Here is a 24,171-nt window from a genome sequence, read left to right as displayed (position 1 = left end):
ATAGCAAATTAGCTGAGTGTGCTGGAAGCAGGCAACCAGGAGTTCAAATCCAAGTTTGTTACATGGGCGTTTGAGGCTAGACCAAACTACAAGTACAGCTCTTCCAGAGGGATAATTCCAGCACTCACACTGGGAGGCCTCAAAATCCACCTGTTCGCTACAGCTCCTAGGGATCCAACACTTTCTTCTAGCCTCTGAGGGCCCCCACAGTCAAGTGTACAGACTCACACATAATTAAAAACCCAATAAAACAAAAATACCAAATTGCACACACATACCAAGCTTCCTGCTTCTCCCAGGCCCTGGTTCTTCACAACACATGGGCCTACTCATCTTTCTCTAAACATCTCATACAACTTCTTCCTGGGCCTAGCTTTCTAGGCACACATGACAAGTCCTAATAGCCACTGTATGCTTACATCTGTATGTTCCTGATTATCTTTTCTTCTTTTATTTTTCAGTTATTACTAATATATGGGGCATGTGCAGAAGACATCTCTGTTGAACTGGTTGTCTCCTTTAATCATTATGTGCATTCTGGGGATCAAACTTCGGCCACAAGAGCTGTTACCCACCAAGCCATTCTGCCTCTTTTGTGTGTCTGTCTGTGTGAATGCAATGCCCATGGAAGCCAGATAGCATAGGGTGTGTGTGGATCCCCTGGAACTGGAGTTACAGGCCAACTACAAGAGAAGCAAATACTGTTAACCCGAGCCAACTGTCAAGGCCCCCGCTTTTGCAGAGGTGCTACAATTAGAACTGGATGGAGCACCCAGATAGAGAGGGAACAAAGGCCTGGTCTGCTCTCTGCGGGACTATCATAATACTTCCTTTTCTTTTGCAGTTTCTTTGGTCAAGGCTAGAGACCTTTGTGCATGTAAAGAAGTTTTACCTCTGAGCCCTGGCCTTAGCTCAATGCCATATTCTTACATTCACAGAACTGTGTTTTTATATTTCTTGCTTGGTTACTAATAAACATGACTTTTGCATTTCCTTTAATTAATGAAAAAATTTCTTAGACTTTGTGTATGAGCATTTTGTTTGCATATAGCCTGTGATCAACATGTGTTCCTGGGGACCATGGCGATCAGAAGGGTTGGATAGTCTGAAACTGGAGTTATGGATGACTACGTGCCTCTATGTGGATGCTAGGAACCGACCTCCAGCCTTCTCTAAGAGCAGCGGTGCTCCTAATGCTGGTCTATGCCTCCAGACCCCAACCACAAGACTCGCATGCATGTTAACCTCATTCCACTTTACAAAACAGCAAGGCAGCTTCTATGTGTGTACTGGCGATGCTAAGCTTCCTTGCCATTAACTGGGATCTTGTGTACAGAAATCGATTTGCTGTTCAACAGTGGCAGTGCCCACCTTTAACACCAACACTCAGGAGGCAGAGGATCTCCAAGTTCGAGGACAGCCAGGGCTACAGAGAAACCCTCCGTCATAGGGGTAAAAAGGCAATTTGTCTTTTGAGGAGTTTGTTTACTCAGCTATGAGATGAGAGGAAATTAACTGACAGTCTCTTAAGCAAAAATTCTAAGTAATCTAGAGAAATATGAATGCATTTGCGTATTTATCTTTGTACATTTTTTATACTTCAAACAACTCTGTGGGTGTATGATTTATTAGTTCATGTATTTTTTTCACTTTGAGAGAGATGGTCTGTTCAGTTTCTTTTTCTCTGTCTTTTTGTTGAGACAGGGTTTCTCTGTGTAACACCCCTGGCTGTCCTGGCACTCTTTTTGTAGACCAGGCTGGTCTTGAACTCACAGAGATCCACCTGCCTCTGCCTCTGAGGGCTGGGATCAAAGGCGTGTGCCACCAGCTCCTGCATGTTAGTTTCTTATTGAAGCCGCTTAAGGATCCTAAGGCCAGTTAGCACAGGCAAGGCAGACACTCTTATCCGCTGGGATGCACCCTCCAGCCCTTTTCTATCTCTTGTTTTAAGACAGGGTTTCATTAAGTTGTCTAGGCGGGCCCTGAGATCATGCTACAGTACACAGACCCTGAACTTGCTGTCCTCCTGCTTCAGCCTCCTAAGAACCTGGGATTGGGCATCCAGTGCCACTAGGCCTGCTTCTACTAAGAGTACATCTCAAAACAAACAACCAAAAACCAGTAACAAACAAAAATAAGGGGCTGCAGATATACTCAGTGGTAAAGAGTTTGCCTAACATAAAGTCATGGATTGAATATTCAGTACCATAAACCCAAAAAAAAATATGAATACAACACAGATCTTCCAACTAGTCATAGAGTCTCATTATTCAATTTCCTGCCCAATCTGTTGGGTCCTCCCCCCTCCCATAGGCCCAGCTGGCCTGGAAGTCATAGCAATCCTCTTGCCTGTGCTTCCTGAGCGCTGGGATTTTAGGTGAGCTCCACACAGTTACTCACTGTCTAGACTGGCAGTGAAGTAGATGACAGTACTGCATCATGGAGACAGGAATAGGCTTTGGTGACTAACAGCCAGCGCTTATCTCATTCAGTGTGGCCTCTGCAGAAGCAGAGGGTGAGCTGCTTCAGGACAGGTAATGAGGTGGTGGGTTTGAAAATGCAGCCCCACACTGTGTTACTTTTCTTCTTTGCTCTCTACCACCAATCCCTGCGGTGCTAGGGATTGAACACAAGACCTCGTGTATGCTAAGAGCTCTCAGTACTGAGGCACACCCCTATCCCCTTTCAGAATTTATATTAAATAGACTTGTAGACCCTGGGGATGTAAGGATCCCTCCTCTCAGAAAAATGGCAGAAGAGGCCAGCAAAATCAGGTCAGTTTTTATTTCAAACACCTGGTCTCAAGAACTGTAAGTCATCCCAGCACTCGGGAGGCAGAAACAGATGGATCTCTGTAAGTTCAAAGCCAGCCTGGTCAACATAAAGAGTTCCAGGACAGACAGAGTTATTAAGACCCTGTCTCAAACACGGACAAGAACACACGGCCATGGCGTTACAGTCAATGTCAGGTACAGTACAGACACTAGGATGCCAGCACCTGGGCGATGTAGCTACCTAAAAACAAAACAAGAATCTCTTGCCCCTCCAAGCCAAGGCACCTGAATGTTCTTGGTACCCAGGCCTACATGGACTCGACACAAACTTCACAGGGCTGGACCCATACTGGGAATGCTCGCCCAGCCCAGACAGCATAAAGCTCTGGGTTCACCCTACTACCACACAGAGGCATATGTCTTTAATCCCAGCACAAGAGAGCAGGAGGCAAGGCAGGCGGGTTTGAGTCAAAGGCTAACCTGGTGTTCTAAAGAGATCCAGGACAGTCAGAGCTACAAAAAGAAACCTGTCTTCAATGAATGAATGAATACAAATGAAAATCAAACAAAGGACCATCTACACATTTTAGGAGACTACTACAATGTTGAGACAAATGGGAAAAGCACACAAACAAAAACCCAGAAATTGCATTCCCAGACATGACATCCTTTTTTGTTATTATTTTACTTTAATTCTAGCCTTGAACTTGCTACAATTCTCCTGTCTCAGCTTCCCCAGAGCTAGGACTATAGGAGTGAGGCGAGAGCTTGCATTCACATTTCCATCGGCCCAATTTCTGCCACGGGAGCTGCTGTGGGGATGTTTAGTGACATCACTCACCTTTCCCATTAGATGACAGGAATGCTCCCCACCAAGTCCTAACTACCAGGACCAGAACTGAACTACAGAAACACAGTCCAGGTAAGACTAGGGGGCTTCTTCATAAGCAATTGTTAGAGATGGTTTCACCTTACCCACAAATGCTGCAAACTAGTGGCCACTGCTCCCTTCCCGTGCCAGACAGGGCCTGCAGAGAACCTTGGCCCGGAGGAGCAGGTGCCGACACTCACAGTACAGCTGGCACTTACTTCTTCCACACAGAGCCCCAGAGTCCTTAGGGGAGGCATTTCTCACATGCCTAACACTCATTCCTACTTAACCCACTTAAATACTTCTGTATGAATGGACACTCAGGGTTTAAAATAGTTCATCCCTGAAACTCCCTACCCTCTGTCCCTTTCCTGATTTCAAGACATCATTTCACGTAGTTGTGGTTGAGGCTGTCATTAAGCTCACTAGGATGAGTCTTATCATTCTCCTATGTCTGAATCCCAAGTGCTAGGATTATAGGCAAATGTACCATGTCCCAACAATTATTTTTTAAATGGCATTTAAAAACTGAACCTCAGCCAGGCATTGTGGCACACACCTTTAACCCCAGCACTCGGCAGGCAGAGGCAGGTGGATCTCTGTGAGTGTGAAAGCCAGCCTGATCTACAGAGTGAGTCCCAGGATAACCAAGACTACACAGAAAAACCATGTCTAGAAAAACAAAACAAACAAACAAGTGAAATTGTCAGGAACAGGAATAACACTAAGACAAGCAGTATTTTGCAAACAAATCCCTAAATACCAGCAAGGATATACAGAAATATGGCTCATTCAGTGAGGGAGAAGCTAGGTCGGTGGCAACTATGAAAGGCTGAGGCAAGAGGGTCACTCGAAGTGAGGCCTTACTGCAACTAGAGCAGAGCAAACAACTCAAAGAAAAGACAAAACTTTTGTCAAGAGAAAGGGTTTGAGGCCACATTTCTGGAGAACAAGTTATTCAGACTGGTTTAGAGAGACCAGGAGGCAGACCTCAGTGAGGCTGCATTTAACCCTGAGGTGACTCCACCTCTAGGCCTCACCTTGCAGCAGAAAGTAGTCTGGAGCTGTGCGCTTCAAGGCGGCCTTGGCTTTCTCTCCACTCCAATCCACGTCCAGCGCCTCCTTCACAGGGCAGAAAAGCACTTTCTGTGGGAAAAGACAGAGCTTAGCAACACAGGGACAAGCATGCTGGTCTGAATCAAAGTCTTATTCTAGGGAGCCACTGCCCACCGAGACCCAAGAACTACTTCCTGCACTCTGGGGACATAAGGATGGACACATGCTCCCTATGCAGCCAATCTCCTGAGACCTGGTTCATTCTTTGGTCACACTGTGTAGCTCAGGCTGAAACTATATAGACCACCATAGCCTCAAACTTGCAGAGATCCTCCTGTTTCAGCCTCCCAACGAACCAGACTCAACTGGATGAGGTGGTACACAGGACTTTAATTTCAGGACCCAGGGGATTGAGGCAGGAGGATGACAAGCTTGAGGCCAGGCAGCTTGAGCTACTACACAACAAGACTCAACCTCAAAAGCTTAAAGTTATTAAATAGAGCATTATTTATAATTATATACAAGAAAAGCAAAAGTTAGTCAGGTGGTAGGTTAGGATTAGTGTTAGTCGTTTAATCTCAACACTCAGGAGTCAGGTGGATTTCTGAGTTGGAGGCCAGCTTGGTGTACAAAGCAAGTTCTAGGACAGCTAGGGCTGTTACACAGAGAAACCCTACCTAGAAAAACCAAAAAGAGAGAATATGTGAGCTAGAGAGATAGCATAGTAGTTAAGAGCACACATTTTTCTTACAGAGGAACTAAGTTCAATTCCCAGTATTCATGTCCAGTTCCTATAGTTCTATAATTCCCGTTCCAAGAGATCTCAAGCCTTTGACTAGTACTCACAAAGGCATCTAAACATACCAACACACATACACATAATTAAACATAAAACAATCTGCCCCTTCCCACGACAGGGTTTCTCTGTGCAGCCCTGGCTATCCTGGAACTCACTCAGTAGAGGAGGCTGGCCTTGAATCCAGAGATCCACTGGCTTCTGCCTCCCAAATGCTGGAACTAAAGGCTTGCACCACCACCAACCCTGCTAAAATAAACATTTTTTAAAAAACCCAAACATCACTTGTTTTTCTATGAGTAATGGTGTCTAAAGTTGAACCCTTCTACCCTCACACAAAGACATTTTCTGGAAAGGGAATTTCCAAACAAGCATCCAGAAGATGGTTGTCCTGGGTGAAAGGTCTAAGCAGATATTATAAGAAGGCCATCCTCAAAGAAACTGACAGGACCCTGGTTCCATCCAGTGGCTGACACAAGCAAGTACTAGAATCCAGGGAGTCAGGCTTGCTTATTAGAAGAGAATTAACACATGAAACAGTAAGAAACTAGAATGAACATTGTGGCTGAGATATCGGTGTGAACTCACTGGCAATATAGACAGAAATAAATGTAGCTGATCACCGGTTAGGATGTAGTACTTGAGAAGCTGGCTAGCTACACTAACTGAACTGGTGGGCTCTGGGTTCAAGCAAGGCACTCTACCTCATTGTATAAATTAAACACAGCAATCTAGAAAACCTCAGACAATCAAGAGGCAACCTCAGGTTGCCTCTGTGTGCAACTTGTATCTGCACACATGTACAACTCATATTTAAATAAGAATGAATGGCATAAATACAGCGTATCCACTCATCCAGATTTAAAACTGATTACAGGTTGCTAAGAAATGAGAATGAGTTGGCTTAGGAGCAAAAAACATTGGCTGCTCTTGCATCAGGCCTGGGTTTGATTCTCATTATCCACAGGGCAGCTCACAACTACATGTAACTCTAGTCACAAGGAATCCGACCCCTCTTCTGGCTTCCATAAAATGCATGTGGTACATGTACACATACATTCGTACATGTGTAAACACACACACACACACTCATGCTGGCACAACACCCATACACATATACAATAAAGGGGAAAAAGTTGATGCCTGTATGTATATTTGTGTGTAGGTATTGGATCCTAGAGTCAAAGGATCTGTGCGAGCTGCCATGTGGGTGCTGGGAATTGAACCGGGGTCCCCTGGAAGAGCAGTCAGTGCTCTTAACCACTGAGCCGTCTCTCTAGTCCCAAGGGAAAATTTTTTATTTGGCTTTTTGAGACTGTCTAGCCCTGGCCACTTTGGAATTCACGGAGGACCAGGATGTCCTGAAAATTGGAGATCCGCTGGCCTCTGATTCCCAAGTACTGGGATTAAAGTCATGCTACAACCACTTGCTGGTGGCATATATATAGGTGGTGGCATATGCATACTCCCACTATGTGGGAGGCAGAGGCAGGAGAATGACAACTTCAAGGTCAGCATGGAGTGCGTAGTAACAAGGGAAAAAAAAACCTTGAGAGTAATTTAACAGAATCTGAGAAAATTTAAGATGCCTTTATACTAATTTTATCCTACAAAAATGAACACAATTGCCCAAGTAGATTATATGTAGTCTCACATATACAAATACAATGCTCACTGCAGCACAATTTCTAACAAGAAAAGTTTACACACCCGAATGCCATCAACAGTACCGATACATAAACAGTAATGTTTTCGCACAACCAAAGCTCGGCAGTGCTGTCCAAGAGAACCTGTTATGACGGAGTAGGTCATATGTACACGCTGTGTAACTCATGCCAGCAGCCACTGGTGGTTATCAAGCACTAACAGTATCTGTTTTTATATTGTATTTAGTATCATACAGCGATATATGGCTAGTAACTACCATACGGGACGGCAAAGCTCCACAAAGACACACAAATAGATGGCCTCACCAATAATACTGCTCTTACAGAGCAGGTGACATGGCAGCATACATGCAACATGAAACCAGTTCTGAAGTAGTGAAGAGACAGAGAGCAAGTGTGATTGCTTATACCGAGAGAGCAAAAATGCTCAGCCATGCCAGAGACATTTGCTACTTTAACTCGGTAGTATATATGGTGCTAGCTAAGTCTTAGCTTATGCCTAAACTCCTGCATAAAAGTTGTGTTCTCCTATTTTTTTTTTTTTTAAGAGTAACTTTAAAAACAAGCCATTCGTTTACTGCAGGTGTGTGAATGCTGTGTATTGGAACTGGAATCCTCTCCAAGGGCAACATGTACTCGTAAATGCTGAGCCATCTCTCCTGTCCCCAAAGTTGAGTTCTTTATATCTATAAACAACATTAAACTCAAAGGCAAATAAGGGTAAGTGGGAACCTGACCCTTCCGGGTGCCTTTTGTTTTTTTCTGAGACAGGGTTTCTCTGTGTAACAGCTCTGTAGACCAGACTGGCCTCAAACTCACAGAGATCCCCCTGACTCTGCCTCCTAAATCCTGGGATTAAAGGCGTGCGCCACTGCTGCCTTGCTCAGGTGTCTTTTAAATCCATTAACACAGCCTAGCAGCCCCAGAGTCACATGTTTAGTTGTAAAATGAAGCCGAGAATACAGCAAAGGGTTACAGATTATTGTGCTAACACTGAGAACGTGGGTATCTGATGAAGACAGTGTTTGTTCTATTATGACTGATAATCTGCAAGGACGTGGCATGTATTTGTACACGAAATATACATCATACATACACAAACACGTGTCAGTTAACAGTGGCAACAGATGTAACAGTACACCCTATAAACTCAGCATTCTGAAGTGGGAAGGCTGAAAGGAAAGGCCTCTTTGGGCTATAGCTGAGTTCAAATCCAGCTGGGGTATCTAAGAGAGCATGGATGGTAAATCGGACCCCCCCCCATTATTGGAGTGATGAAGGCTAAGCCTGTCTGTGTTCACTTCACAGGAACTGAGCTTTCCCCCTCAAGACAAGACACCACTCCCCATCTTGGTTAACTGCCCTCCCTGGAAAACCCTGGTGCCAGTTCCTACCAAACTCTCTGCAGGCAGACACCAGTGCATGGCAGACCTCTAAACCAGTGGTCCTCAACTTTCCAATGCCACAACCCTTTAATAGTTTCTCATGCAGTGGTGACCCCAACCATAATATCTTCTATTTTTGGTTTTTCAAGAAAGGGTTTCCTATGTAGCCTTGGCTGGCCTTCATCTCAGAGATCGTGTGCTGGGAGCCATAAAGCTATTCTCATTGCTACTACACTGCTGTAATTTGGCCACTGCTATAAATCATAATGTAAGTAACTGTGTTTTCTGGCGGTCTTAGGAAACCCCATGAAAAGGTCACTTGTTCTCCCGAGAAGCCGAGAACCAAATGGATCTTTCCATCTGGATGGGCCACAACTGCACTGGCCTACAGGTCCTTGTCTCGACAATTCAGCAAGTCCCTTCTTGCAAAACCCTTAGCTTCTTGGGGATTCTGTTCTCTCTGACCACGCACAAAAACTAACGTGCTGTAAAACTCACCTTAGTCCATCACAGTCTGTCCCACAGCCTAGTTTAAAATGACACAGGTCTCCTCAGGGTAGGTACCGTTATCCGCTACAGGAAGTGCCACCACACTAAACTCTTTCCTGACCAACTATGCTAAAGACTGGCCTAGGAATAAAATCTACTACTTTAAAGCGTGCTCATTCATGTTTTGTTTAGTTATTTATTGTGTGTGCACACATATAGACACAAAAAAGTCAGAGGCCAATCTGTAGTTAATTTTCTCCTCCCACCATGTCCTGGAGGGCCCACTTAGAGGTTCCTTACCCCCTGCACTGGCAAGTCACCAGCCCAGACATCAAAATCTAAAGGAAAGATTAGGGCTGTAGCTCAGTGGCTCAGTGGTAACACACACACACACACACACACACAGGAGTAAACAAGTGTAATAATTTAAAAACCAAAATATCAAAAAAGTTGCTAACAAACTCCTCAATGCCAGTTGCCTCCAGTCAGACCTTTCCCAATGCCCTATTTATCACAGGCACACGTGTGCTAGAAAGGCCCAAGCTTCCTAGATGTGTGAAAACCACAAGCTCTGTTTTTCCTCTTTGTCTTTTGAAGTTTCTAATTTAGGAGCACACAGTGTACCTTGAACCCAAAGTGGTTTTACAACATTTGATTGAACCTAGGACTAGTGGGAGGACAGGGGCACTGACAGACTTTCACAGGAAACAGGAAGTAGCTGCTTCCCCACCCCATCCTGCCATCGCTGGGTAAAGCCCAACTAGTTGTTCTGTACAATTTAGGAACCTTAAAATCTGTGCGGAAGAACTTCTCAACTGGAAAGAATTTCAAAATCCCAGGGCTGCTTGGCCTAGTGGGATTCACTTTTAAGCCCAGCACTCAGACAGGCAGAAAGATTTGGGGGAGCATGGTCTACATTCTGAGTTCCATGTCAGTCAGGGCTGCACAGTGATAACCTGTCCCAAAACATTAGGAATAAAATAAAATCCTAAGGGTCCCCTGCCCAAATGGAGAAGTTGTCAGTGCCATGTGGCAAAGGCACAGGCCCACACCCTGCCACACCCCGCCCTTGCACTGTGCCCTGGTGAGGCACACAGCCAAGGTCTGGGATCCAGGGGATTGTCTGAAGGAATGTGCTGCACGCTGTGCACCCTCGAGGGCTCAGGCCTGGAATCCTAGCTCAACAGTCCCATTGTAACAGCTGACTAACAATGTCAGCTGGGGAATATTTTGATATCTTCAATTTCTGTCCCCTGTAAAGGAAGACACCGCACAAAAGGCAAAGCGCCGGCAGAGCCCTCAGGAATGGCACACCAAGGCTGCCAAGTACCTGCCTGGGCTCCCCACATTCTCCTCATAGTGAGAGAAAGTGGCTCCTCCAAGAGTGGCCACCCTAGAGGGCACTACCACAAGTGACTCCAGGGATAGATACTTCCAGCTGTGAATGGCTAACAAAGCCAGGGCATTTTCTGTCTGAATGCAAAAAGCAGGCCTCAATCAGAGAAGGCCCTTAAGCCATAAAACCCTTCACAGCAGGGCCAAGTGTCACACGTAAGAGAGTGTGATTTATAAACTGACACAGCAGCCCACAATGTTCCTTTTGTGCCCTCCATTTGTTAGCAAAGTTTCTCCCCCCACCAAACTCAGGCAGCCATGCAGAGAAAGCCTGACTGGGACTCAGAAAGAAAGGACCCCAGGTTTGGTCCAAGCTCTTGTTCACTCTGCGTAATTACAGTCCTGTGAATAGACACTAAAATTAGAGCTTAATAATTCCTCTGCATCAGGCCCACAGATAAAGCTTACCCAACAAACACAAAAGTAAGGGAAAGAATGCTCAGCTCTGCCTTGCTGGGGGCCTTAGTCCCCCTTGTGTGGACCCGGCACTACGTGGACCCTCAATGCCCCAGTGCAGGACATTCTGACCAGCTGTTTCCTTTCTCAACATTTCAATCCACAAGGTAAAGAGTAAATACGGGCCTGGTCACATCACTTCTCAGAGTAACAAAACCAACACCAACCACTTTAAATTTTTTCTCCAGTATAAGATTTCCTTCTCTGCCCCCTTTCCTAACTGCTTTCTCTAAAATGAGACTAAACACCACACCAGACCCAAACAGTGGCTCAATCACTAACATACACTTCACTAAGTACACAGTGGCGTTGAGGCTCAACTCACTCAACCGAGATGGGCAAGCCCCTAGGTTCTATACCCAATACTGGAGGTGGGGTGGGGGACAAGAAAAAGAAACACCATACACACCACCAGTGACTACTACATACAAAGACCTTTCTGCCTAAAGTTTCATGCAGCCGAGGCTAACCTAGAAACTGGGCCACATGAATTTATAACTCCTAGCCTCTACCTCCTCAATGCTGGGATTACAGGCATGAGCTACCATTTATGTGCCACAGGGAACTGACCCCAGGTCCCCAACAAGAGCGAGCTCTAGCCCCTCTTTTTTGAGACAGAATCTATCACTAAACCTGGAAGTCTCTACACTGGCTGCCAGTCTTCTAGTTTCTACCTCCCCGGCGCTGGATTTAAATACAAGCTGCCATGCCTAGCTGCCGCCCCCAGAATCTGTCAATGAACTTGGTCATCATGCTTGTACATCAAAAAATAAAAAATTCAAGCTTAAACTGGCTCCTGCCCAGTTCGGACCTCTATACCAATCTAAAAAGAGAAAATGATTGTGATGGGGTGCCTGGTAAGGGAGGGAAAATGTCTCCAGACACCAGAGGTCAAAAGTGATGCATTCTATGCCAACTAAGTTAAACATGCTTGCCGTGTCTGCCTACCATGGTGCAACACCAGAACAGTACCGGAACAGATGCCACAATTGTAAAGGATTTCTAATTTTCTTGAACATCGCATTTGGAATATAAACCCATGTTCTCTGAGGAAGAGCAGTAGCTGCTATACCCTGTTAGATGGGCAGGGTCCATCCCAAGGTTCCCCTGGCTCTCTGACCTAGGCTTTGGCACCATCACCTTTTTGACCATGGTTGTCTCGGATGAATCCAGCTTTGCTCTCTTGCTGTCGGGTCCATCTTCTACCCCTTTACCAGCTTTGGCGACTTTGGCTTTCTCTCTAGAGGGACAAGGGAAGGAAATCAAGTTTGAGCCCGGAGTCACATGACTGGAATATGAAGATTTTTAAAAAATGCTACCAGCTAACAGGATATGTGTATGCAAAAGCAAAAAAAGCAGAGTTCGAGGACAGCCTAGTCAACACAGTGAGTTCCATGACAGTCAGGGCAACACAGAGGAACCCTGTCTAGGAAAAAACAAACTGCAAGACAGCTTTGGGGTCAATGGGCCTGGGTTCAAATCTCACCTCAGCCACTGAAGACCAGGTGAGCCAGTTAACCTCTCTGGGAATAGCTGTCCCTGATGTGATTAGGGGAAGAGAAGGTGTAAGCAAACTCAGCATAAACAAATGTTTGCAAACATTCTTCAGGAACAGTGACCTAAAGAACCAAACCTGACCAAGTGTGGTGGTGCACACCTTTAACCCTAGCACTTGGGAGGCAGAGGCAGGCGGATTTCTGTGATTTCAAGGCCAACCTGGGAGTTCCAGGACAGCTGTTACAGAGAAACCTTATCTCAAAATAAAACAACAAAAAATAAAGAGTTAAACCTAATTATTCCTTCTGCTGTGGGAATCTCATACTAAAATAGCCTGCTTTCGTTATAACTGCTTAATGTAGAACCTCCTAGAACCAGACTTTCTAAAGTTTCTGTGTGACGGGGGGGGGGGGGGAGAAAATGGAAAGAACATGTTTGTCCCTTCCATTGTTACTTTCTTTCCTTCCTTCCTTCTTTCATAGGGGGTGTGTGTGTGTGTGTGTCTGTGCGTGTGCGCATGTGTGTAGTACTGGAACTCACTCTGTAGACCAGGCTGGTCCTGCCTCTGCCTCCAGAGTGCTAGGATTGAAGGAATGCACCACCACCATCCGGCTCAAAATTTCGTTTTACAGACAAGAACCTTGTGTGCTAGAGAACCACCAATGGCTTGTAGGAGAGGCTGAACAATGAGGGCATTGCTTCATACCAAGATCTGCTCAATCGGGCCTAGGTTCTCTCTGTACCACTCATTTGCAAGGTAGACTTCAGATGCAGAGAAAGAGAGAGAGAGAGAGAAACAGAGATGGGAGGGGCAGATAGGGGAGGGAGGTGAGGAGGGAGAGAGGGAGGGAGAATATGAAAATATAATAAATGCTAGCCAAGCACCCAGCTTATATAGTTTTATAATTTCTATTGTCTGCCATCTTTCACTTAGAGCCTGTAAATAAAATAACTGCAGGTCTTGACATGTGAGAATCATTAAGCTCTGAAGTCTCATGTTCAAAATGAGGGACAAGGTTTGTGCTCTACTATAGTAGGCCCTGGACCTTGGAGCTTTTAAAAAGCAAGCTGAATGTGCCCAAAGGACTCTCTCCACCATCTCTCAACATGAAAGCACAAACTAGGGAACAAGAACTTAAAACCCAAGCTTGCCTCCCAAGGACAGCATGGATGAGTTCCAGCCCTTAAGTTCAGGAGTCTGGGATACCCATAGGATTCACTTTGTCCATGCCTTCCATCCCAGCACTCAGGAGGCACAGTTAGGTAGATCTGAGTTGGAAGTTGGCCTGGTCTACAGAGTGAGTTCTAAGACAACCAGACAGAGAAACCCTGTCTTGAAGAAAACAACAAAAATGTGAACCCACAAAGCTCTCTACTTAGTGATTTGTTACCTGCTTGTCTCATAATGTTTTAAGTATTATAGCAGAGTAAGCAACTTCACTCAGACAGTTCATTTCCTACCACAAACACTATTCTAACTGGAAATGCTCCCCCATTACCCTCCCAGCACTTACTCTACAAACTCATGCTCTCCAAGATTTGCAAAGGTGTACCCATGGTACCCAAAGACATCTCCTGTGAAGAACTTGATGCTGTTTCTGTGACAGATCTGGTCGACTTTAACAATGACATCTCTGGAGCAGCAAGTCAGGCACACCTGCAGAGAGACAGGGGCTGGCTGTAAGAGCTGAAAACCGAGTCACTGCCCTGCTGTCTACGTAACCCTTAAATTAACCGTCCCTCCAGCAGGCTTCAGACAGGTTTCAACAGGTACAACACGTTCTTTGGGTGCTATGATCAAAACACAAGAGAAGTTGCAGGTTTCAGGGAGTTGAAAATGATATAGCACTTTTTGACAACTAAGAGGATTTAGCTGGAAAGTAAAACCACTCAAGAATCTGTTCCCTTAATCCAAGAACATATAAGCTACACTTTACAGTTCTCAGGAAGACAGCAATATCAGGGTAATCTAAACTATTATCTGATCTTTTAAAATCAAGCAAGTTTTCTAACTGACTCAAAGGTCATGTTTGAGGAAAACCTCCCCAACACACACAAAATTTATTTCATTTACTTTTTTTTTTTTTTTTTTTTTCAAACATAGAGTTTGTCTTTGCAATAGCCCTGGCTGTTCTGGAACTCACTGAGATCTGCCTGCCACTGCCTCCCAAGTGCTGGGATCACAGGTGTTCTCTCAGCACAGCCTCACTGGCCTGGAACTCACTCTTGTAGACCAGGCCTGCCTCTATTTCAAGCACTACGACTAAAGCTATGCACCACTACAGCTAGCTACTTATGTGTGTGACCAAGTGTGACAGCACACAGCTGTACTCCCAGCACTTAAGAGGCAGAGGCAGGCGGATCTCTATGAGTTCAAGGCCAGCCTGGTCTACAGAGTGAGTTCCAGGACAGCTAGGAATTTGTAGAGCGATCCTGTCTCAAAAACGAACAGGAAAAAACATATGCACTGACACAGAATGTAGCTTTTCCTTCCCCCTCTCATAGCCTTGGAACTGAGAGTAAATGAGGTTGGGTATGCCTCATCTGGCTTATCTTGTAGTGATTCTGCCAAGTCCACGGACAAAGCGGCTGTGTTTAAATAAAAAAAAAAAAAAAAAAGGCACAAATACATCAAGATCAGATAGATGTTAAGTTCTGGCCATCTTTAGTTTTTTGTTTTTTTTTTAAGACAGTCAGCCATGCTTGGTGGTGCATGCCTTTAATACCATCATCTGGGAGGCAGGTGGATCTCAGAGTTCAGGGCCAACCTGGTCTGCAGAAGAAGCTGTAGGACAGCCAGGGTTGCACAGAGAAACTCTGCTCAAATCCCCCCGCCCAGCCCCACAAAAGACAAGAGTCTCATGTAGCCCAGGCTGGCCTCAAACTGAGTCTTCTTCTCCTATTCCTCCTGTCGCCATCTGTGAAATGTTGAGATTATAGGCATGTGCCACCAAGCTTGGCTAGGTATGATCTTTCTTAACACAAAAACAAGCTACAGCTTGGTATTTCTAACAAATTAAGTGCAGCTGGCAACAAAATTAATCCATGACTTAAGTTTTCAGGAGAACACATGAGCAAAGATTCTGACAGAAGATAAAAATACTAATGCTGAAACTTAGTCTGGGGGAAGAACATACGCCCAGACAGAGAAGCAGCCAGCAGCCAGCAGGCACCTCACAAACAACCACAACAGGTCCAACAGACTGGACCTACAAAGAAACATATTTAATACGTCAAGCCTAAAGAACAGAAGCTTACAAACATACATGAGAGGGAAGCTCACAGTGTGCTATCTGAAAGCTTTAGTATACCTACAGTTAATCTTGCTATGGAGTCCTGGCTGGCATCAAGCTTGAAGCAGTCCTTCTTGCCTCTGCTCCCAAGCACTGGGATTACAGTGTGGTGAACCCACACTTAAGCTTCCACTACTACTTGAACTTGCTGACTCTTGAACCAGAGTTATTGCTAAGAGACTCACCGCATCAAACTGAGTGAAGAATGCCTCAGACTTCTTCTCTATATCCTCAGTGTCCACCTTTACATCCACCATAGGGTTGAGATTCTGGGCTCGTTCCAAAGAGGCCTCAGCCCTATTTCGGCCCACAGACCCAGTCTGAATTAAGAACTGAGCTCCAGAGTCTTCTGGAGATACCTAGGGTGAAAAAAAAAAAAAATCTCCTTAATTCTTCAGTCTTTCTGGAATGTAAATCTCAAAGACATCAAATCTATATGGATACTAAAAAGCCCACAATGATTATTATTCCTATATAAATCTGTCTGTCTAAGCTGTGTGTGTGACCTTCAATTCTAGCACTGGGAAGAAGAGCCTAGAAGTTTGAGGCCAGCCTGCTCTACAAAGTCCAGGACAGCCAGGGCTACACAGAGAAACCATCTCAAAACAAAGCAAAAGGAGAGATTAGCTAGTATCATTGAGGCAAAATCTAGGAAATGTTTGCTCGGGGTCATCACACTAAAGCTGTAACCCAGAGGAAGCCAAGAGCACACCCTGCACTGGCAGCCAAACTCGACAATGCAAGAGTCCCCAGAGGTACTGCTTTTGAAGACACAAGGGGTCACGGAGAGCAGCTAGGGTACAGCAGCGTCAGAGTGCAGTGCCTGAGGAAAACCCCAGAGGAGCTTGTGGTGAAGGTGCAGCCCACTTGCCACAGACCAAGGACTGTGACAGCTGTGGAATTGAGCTCCTCAAGATCTTTGAATCCCAGAAGAACCTGAGTGGAAGAAGTCTAACGCCAAGCTTTACACTACTGGACTTTGGTTTTGTTTCCATTGTACTAGGCTTTTCCCTTTTAGATTAAGGAGGCATTCACCCCTCCCTTTTCTAATTCTGCAGGAGCGAACTCTGGGTATTTTAGAGAAACCCGAACAGGTATTTTGAAGTTTAAAGAAACTGAACTTTTAAAGTGTTTGAATCTTTACTGTGGGACTTTTGAAAATTGGTATGGCCAGGTGGTGCCGCCGTACGCCTTTCATCCCAGCACTCAGGAGGCAGAGGCAGGCAGATTTCTGTGAGTTCAAAGCCAGCCTGGTCTACAGATTGAGTTCTAGAACAGACAAAGAAACCCTTTCTGGGCGGGGCGGGGGGGGGGGGTTTGGTTAGGTTTTATATTAGAGTATTAATATTAACACCATATCGAAGACAAATTTGACAGAAAAAGTTATAGTTGAATAGTTTTTTAAATCAACTTGACACAAGCTAGAATTATTTGGGAAGAATTCAAAATGAGAAAATGCCTTCATCAGATGGCTAAAGCAAGTCTGTGGGGCATTTTCTTAAGCACACAAGGCCTAGCTCACTGTGGGTGGTGGCACTGAGCAAGCTAGTGAGCAGCATTCCCTATGACCTGTTTCACTGACTTCCCTCAGTCATGGAATGTGGCCTGAGAGTTGCGAAGGAAAGGGTGCTTTTGGCCAGTGTTTATCACACCAACAGGAATTCTAAGACGGGCTCCCGCTCTTCTTCTTCCGTCTGAGGCTTCCAACACAGGATGGTTAAACTATTTTAAACTGAGCACTGATGGTTAAATAGCACCCTCTTGTGTTTACAAGGGAAACTCTCTCCAACCAAAGTCTAAGGTCTCTGCTTAAATCTGTTCTGACTATGTTTTGTTTAGCCGCCGCCTCCGCCGCCAGCTGCCGCCGTCTACAATGTAGCAGGGGTGAGAGCCACTGCTTCAGGAGGAGGCGCACACTTTGGCAGCACATGTACTACAGTTGGAAGGATACAGAGATTAGCGTGGCCCCTGTGCAAGGGGACACATAAATTCCTGAAGCGATCCACATGAGAGAGAGAGAGAGAGACAGAGAGAGAGAGAGAGGGACAGAGAGAGAGAGAGAGAGAGACAGAGAGACAGAGAGAGAGAGAGAGAGAGAGCGCTGTGGCCCTCCCCAGTGTGTAAGGAAGAAAATCAGCCTCCCAACACTGGGCAGCCCTTGGCACTATTCTGACGTGGTATCAGACACACATCACACACCCCTTGACATAGGACAGACCCACTGGAGTCCCACAGCCAGACGGTGGCTTAGGAAATCCCACTTCCATTTTAATAAGAGCTACCAGTTACAAAGTGTCTTGAACAAACGTGCTCCTGCCTCTAGAGGGCACTGTAGTCTTAGGCACGCCTTTGTCTTGACAGCTTGCTCACAGAAACCTATTTCCTTAGGTTTTTTTTTTTCATTTTTTCATTTTTAAGTGCTTCTTGGCACTTAAAAATTTAGTATTTTTCAAACCATCTACATCAAGATTATTGTGACTATTGGTTTTTTTTTTTTTTTTGAGAATCTAACTTATGTATCAAAAGCTAGGCTTGAACTTGCAACCCTGCCTCAATCTCCTGAGTGTTGGGATTACAGGCATGTGCCATCGCATTAAAATGAGACATCTTCTCACTGTGCCCATTCCTGAACCACCCCAGAACTTCTGAGTCGGCAGCTCAGGAGCGCTGTACCGGCCCACGGCACTCCCAGCACTCACTCGAGAGGAGCCAGGGTGAGCAGAGAGAGGGCACAAACCTGTTCATGATCTAGCATGGTCAGTCCTTTCACTCCCGCCAGGATAAGATTCTTGGCGATTTCAGCCCCGAGTCCTTTCATGCGGACAATCAGCACCCGGGAAGCTCGAAGCCTGTAAGACACGGGCTATGTTAACTTAATCAATTCTAAATAGTGGGACTTGCTCAATCACAGGACAATGAATTAAACTTCATTTTCACTATACATACTAGAGCACCACTGAACCCTCACACCTAGACAGTGGGTTTCAAACAATCCTGCAAGAACAGTGCTGCTTTATTGAGCACCTACCATGACATGCAAACAGTGGACAAGGTAGCTCTTCAACATAAGACTTACAAGAGTTACGGGGCTGGGGATATAGGTCAGGTGGTAGAATTTTGCCTTCCACATAGGAGGCCCTGCATGGATCCCCAGAGCTACAAAGTAAAAAGAGGACAAAGGAAGACAAAACCTTTCTGGCCAAGCAGCTGAGGCAGGAGGGCTCTCCAGAAGTTCAAACCAGACTTGAGTTACAGAAGCCTTGTCTCAACAACAGAAAGAAACCTGGAGGAGGTACATTTTAAACAAAAGGAAAAAAACAAAAACAACAACAAATCAACGTGTAGATAACTGAAATGAAAGTATCCTAACTGTAGAAAGCTGACCCTGTAAGCACGCACGCTCAGGAAGGGGAAGCTTGGTTCGGCTTGCTTCAGACACAAGCCAGGCTGAAAAGCAGTGCTATGAGAACGGGGCATCGCATGAGAGCTCGGTGGGCACTAGAAGGCCCTGGCCTCACTCAGCCCTAAGTCACATGAAACAAGACACATCACACTGAACAGAAGACTGAGGTGGTTGTGTGTGTCCACTCGAACTAGTATAACCAGAGGCGGTAAACACGGACAAGCATATTTTATGGATCTTGGGACTGGAATCAGGGCTCTTGCATAGTGCTTTACCAGTGAATTATAACCCCAGCTCTGCAAGAACATTATTTAATCTGGAGCACACAAGCAAAACACATGACTGGCATAAAAGTGTGTGTTTAAGAATATGAAGGAGTGTCAGGCGGTGCTGGTACACACCTTTAATCCCAGCACTTGGAGGCAGAGGCAGGTGGGTTTGAGGCCAGCATGGTCTACAGAGCGAGTTCCAGGACAGCTGTCTTGAAAAACCAAAAAGAATAAATAAGAAGGTGTGGGTGCACACCTATTATCCCAGCACTGAAGAGGTGGAAACAGGATGAGGGGTTCAGAGTCATGCCTGGCTACACAGTAAGTTTGAGACCAACCTGAGCATAACAAAAACAGTAGGCAGAGGAATTGTTTTAATCTCTGTCAAGAGAAAGAAAATAAGACCCCCCGCAAAAAAAGCAACCCAGTTATAAGAAGCGGGATTGTTTCTCAGCATCCTGAAAGTCTTGATCCACAAATAATCTAAACTCAGAATTTACAAAGTCTGAAAAGGCAATTCAGACGTTGCTTCTGCACTGTGGACAAGGCCCAAAGGATCAGACAGTGCAGACTCCATCACAGCCACACTGGGGGCTGACGACTCAAGGCTTCTGGTAACCCTGTGCTGCCCTGGGTCTGCCTGCTATACAGCAGCAGGCCAGCTCTGTCAAGAGCAGGGGCTCTTCTCCAAAATCATTCTGATGGCCATGAGTGCTTACACAGAATTTCATGTAGGAGCCTTTAATAATAAGCACAGTGGCCTGATGCTGAGGTGCACCCCTACTGTCCCTAAGGCAGAAGGATTGGGAGTCAAGGACTGGGAGTCGGAGCCTTCCTGGACTATAGCACTATATAATCCTAAAGCTAAAAACAAAAAGAAAGCTGGACGTGGTGCGGTGCACCCTATAATCTCAAGCACCTGGAGAAGAAAACTCAACATCATCCTTTGTTTTATGTCAGCCTGAGCTTTGAGACCCTTTCTAATCCCAACACTGGGTACACAGAGGCAGGCGGGTCTCTGTGAGTTGGATGCTAGCCTGGTCTACAAAGCAAGTTCCAGGACAGCAGGGGCGACACAGAGAAACCCTGTCTTGAAAAACAAAACAAAATGGGGGGTGGGGTTAAGATAAACGCAGGCACAGACTGTGAATGGAAAGCCACCTTGGCCATCACACTGAGCTCCAAGCTTGACAGGGCCACAAAATCATCATCTAGATTCTAGAACAATACTGAGTTAACAATCCCAGCTGATAAAACCTACAGCTCACATTTAGTTGTTCAGAACTTATCTACACTTTACTAGTGTTATCTCCTACTGTCACCAAACTACTCACCCCCAAGCATGCCCTCAGCTTTCCATCTCCAGAGCTCCTCAGAGCCCATGATTAATATTCGCTCAACTTGATTAGATTTAGAATCACCATATACACACAGCTCTGGGTCTGTTCAACAGGCTGGGCAATGATGGTGGTCCATACCTTTACTCCAAGCACGAAGGAGGCAGAGGCAGGTGAATCTCTGAGTTGAAGCCAGCCTGGTCTACAGCGTGAGAAAGGTTCAATAGGTTCAATACAAGAGGGAAGGCCTGTAGCACCACCAATGGGGTGGCCCACATCCAATACAAAGGAGAAAGGGAGGCAGCAACTGACCCAGGTCCCAGGAGCAAAAGTGCAGTTGCTGCCTGAGGACACGAGTTCCATTCTCAGAAGCCAGGAAAAGTTAGTAGAGAACCAAGTCTAAAGTTGTCCTGACTCCATCATACATGCCATGATATGCACCCCCACCCCACAGACATCCAATAACAAATAAAATCCCCCGCATTCAGAAGGCAGCAGCAGGTAGATCTGAGTTCATGACCAGCCTGGTCTACAGAGCTACTTCCTCACCTCTTTCTCAGAACAAACAAACACACGAATAAAAGCTTAAAGAGGTGAGGGGAGCAGGACTGTTCCTCTCCTCTCTTTCCCGACTAGCTGTCTGTCACACATCCCTGCTGCCCCTCTCTTGCCACAATGAACTGTACTCTAAATAAATCCCAGCAACGGCCAAAGTATTAACACACAGGCCTGGCTTTCAAAGTCGTTATTACATCATTTACTTCATGTGAATGTATACATGGTCTATGTGGGTCTCAGAAGACACTCAGGAGTCCACCCTATTCTTCTATTCTGTGGGTCCTTGAGCCTGAAACATGTTGTCAGGCTTTGCAGCAAATGCCTTTACCTGCCGAGCCAGCTTGCTGCCTCAGAGGACTTTCATACCATGGCACACTCAAAAAAGAATAACCCAACCACTCCAGAACTTTCCTTGCAGTAACATTAAAGGTCTTTAACAGACCTAATGGAGAAGCCTTGTCATCCCAGCTGCTCAAGAGGCTGAGGCAGGAGGTTCACAGTACAGAGTGAAGGTAGCTGGAAGAGGTGGCTCACACCTCCAATCCCAGCACACCAAAGCAAGTTTCCAGACCAGCTTGTGTTACAGAGTGAGACCCTGCTCACAACACACACACACAGAGAACTGAGAATACCAAAAAGAGGGCTACTGTGTGTACAAATTTACAAAGAGACCAGTTTCAGGGAACTGCAGGGCTTCTCCACCCCACAATCATTATAACACAGCTCTTCAGAGTGAGTGGTCTGGAACTGTTCACTTTATTCAGCAGCAATCAAAAATGAGTATCATATTTTTAATCTTAACCACACAGACCAGGGCCCCAGAGACTATAGCTTACTTATGGCTCAATTATATGAAAAGGGCTTAAAACACTGCCTGGCACATAGTCAGCACTTAATGAAGTAGCTGTTGTTCATATTCTCTGAAGCAGCAATTCCCCTGCTAGGAATCAATCTACAGAAGCACATGAGCATAAAATTGTACACAAGCTTGCACAGTGGCAACACTGTAGCCAATGAAGTGTTTAAGGCACAATTATTTTGAGTCAAAAAAAAATATGAACAACAAACACAATGGTGTGGTTCACCACCTTCTTCCACTTGTCCAAACAAACTATACCCTAACCCACGCAATCAGTGCTTACTCACAAAACTCAACAGGACCCAGAGTGAGCAAGCACAGGAGTCCAGCTATGTATGAAGCTGAGGCAGAAAGATAATCACCTGAACCCAGGGAGAACAATGCAAGTGCATTTCTTTCTTTAAAAGTAAAGAATTATTTTGTTGCATTTGCTTGCATGCCTTTTTAAAATATTATTATTATTGTTGTTGTTGTACACCACATGTGTATAGGAACCTTGCCAGAAGTTGTAAGCTGCCATATGGGTACCAGGAACCAAATTGCAGTCTCCTGAGAGAGGAGTAAGTGTTTTTTGTTTGATTGTTTCAGAGACAGAGCTGTTAAACAGCCCTGGCTGTCCTGAGACTCACTCTGTAGACCAGACTGAGCTCAAACTCGTAGAGAAAGATCCACCTACCTCTGTCTCCCAAATCACCACCACCCAGCCCTGTTAGAACTACAAAAACAAAGGAGTTATGGCTATAGCTCAGTTGGCAGACTACTTGCCTGGCATGCACATAACACTGGATTCTATCCCCAGGGCAGCATAGATGGGGTGTGGCACGCACTTGTAATCTAAGCACTCCAGTGACAGGTAGAGGCAAGGGGAATCAGAAGTCCAAGGTGATCAGACTGAGTAAAAGGCCATGACGCATTACAGGAGACCCTATCGAAATAAATACATTTGGCCTCCTTGCCTCCATTTGTCCCTTACAACTTACTGTCCCCATTTCAAAGCATATTTTGTTTGCCCTACTGGGGGTAGAACTCAGACCCCTTCTCTAACCATTCATCAGCCCAGGCAGACCTTACAATGTGAGCTACAACTTATCACACTGTTCAAAGCTTTGAATGGTCTATCTCTCTGCACGTTCCCTACTGGACACTCAGTCCTGTGGATCTTCTCATTTCAGTTCTAAGCTGCTAAGCCAAACAGCTTCCCTTTGCAGGAACTAAGGTTGTTTCCAGCAAAGAACCTTAGCATCATCCCCTTCCAAGTTTAAACAAATGACCATTCACTAGGTATCAGACAAACTGCTGCTTTCCTAGAAGCCCAAAATGACCTTCTCATGTTTGTGGGGTTTTTTTGCTTTTTGTAGGAAGGAGAGATGGCATTGAGATTGTGGACATGAGCTACTGAGCTCTTTTTTACACAGAGCTAGAGTGGTCTTTGGACATGCTAACCAAGCGCTCTACCAGCTGAGCTACATGCCCAGCTAACACAGAAGTTGCTTCATCAGCCCCTGAGGAGTCAGAAACGGCATGTTTTAAGTGACCTGCCCAAAGACAAAGCACAGATCAAATTCAAATCAAACTTCAGTGACAGAACATAAAGCTCTGTGCTTTATAATTGTGCTACATTACAAATCCTCAGAGGGAAAAAGCTTAATAAAACAGAAATTGCCTGTTTTATTTCTGAGACAGTCTCATGTAGCCCAGGCTGACCTAGAACTCCTGGCCTTCCTTCCCACACCGACCTTGGAAGCAGTGGGATCTGATTACGCCCCCACTACACCAATGAACCAGCACTCCTAGCACCCGGCAGGAGGACTGACTGTTCCATTTTGCTGCCAGCCTGGGCTAGAATGAAACCCTGTCTCAAAGGAGAAAAATAGACATTTTGATGTGATTGGCTGGGAGGCTGCAGTGTTGGTACCTAGCATGTGGTCCATCCCTAGCACTGAAACTGTAACTGTTCTTAAAACCTCTCAGAGATGTCAGTGGTTCAACACTCACTTTTACTTTCCCTTCGTCTTTTTTAAAATTTTATTTTCCAAGACAGGGTTTCTCTGCGTAACTTGGTAAAT

At 45.4% G+C, this 24,171-nt stretch overlaps 2 protein-coding genes and 1 non-coding gene across 3 annotated transcripts in view; 2 read left to right on the top strand and 1 right to left on the bottom strand.

The window, feature by feature from the left end:
• Window positions 1-24,171, top strand: part of Bbc3 (BCL2 binding component 3) — a 256,886-nt gene that overhangs the window by 30,774 nt on the left and 201,941 nt on the right. The window lies entirely within an intron of this gene.
• The window catches only part of Sae1 (SUMO1 activating enzyme subunit 1), a 43,886-nt gene that overhangs the window by 17,634 nt on the left and 2,081 nt on the right, over window positions 1-24,171 (bottom strand). The window contains exons 2-6 of the mRNA XM_051206924.1: window positions 18,417-18,528; window positions 15,865-16,038; window positions 13,901-14,043; window positions 12,030-12,129; window positions 4,686-4,791 (exon numbers count right to left, since the gene is read on the bottom strand). Coding sequence (XP_051062881.1) covers window positions 4,686-4,791; window positions 12,030-12,129; window positions 13,901-14,043; window positions 15,865-16,038; window positions 18,417-18,528 — 635 coding nt within the window. The remainder of the gene's footprint in view (window positions 1-4,685; window positions 4,792-12,029; window positions 12,130-13,900; window positions 14,044-15,864; window positions 16,039-18,416; window positions 18,529-24,171) is intronic.
• On the top strand, window positions 17,589-17,691 carry LOC127239055 (U6 spliceosomal RNA). The gene has a single exon (XR_007835955.1). It is a non-coding gene; the product is annotated as a U6 spliceosomal RNA (small nuclear RNA).

Source organism: Phodopus roborovskii, unplaced genomic scaffold (assembly GCF_943737965.1).
Source record: "Phodopus roborovskii unplaced genomic scaffold, PHOROB, whole genome shotgun sequence".
NCBI classification, from domain to species: Eukaryota; Metazoa; Chordata; class Mammalia; order Rodentia; family Cricetidae; genus Phodopus; species Phodopus roborovskii.
Note: the sequence above shows the minus strand (reverse complement) of the source record. Positions and strands in the feature narration are given on the sequence as shown.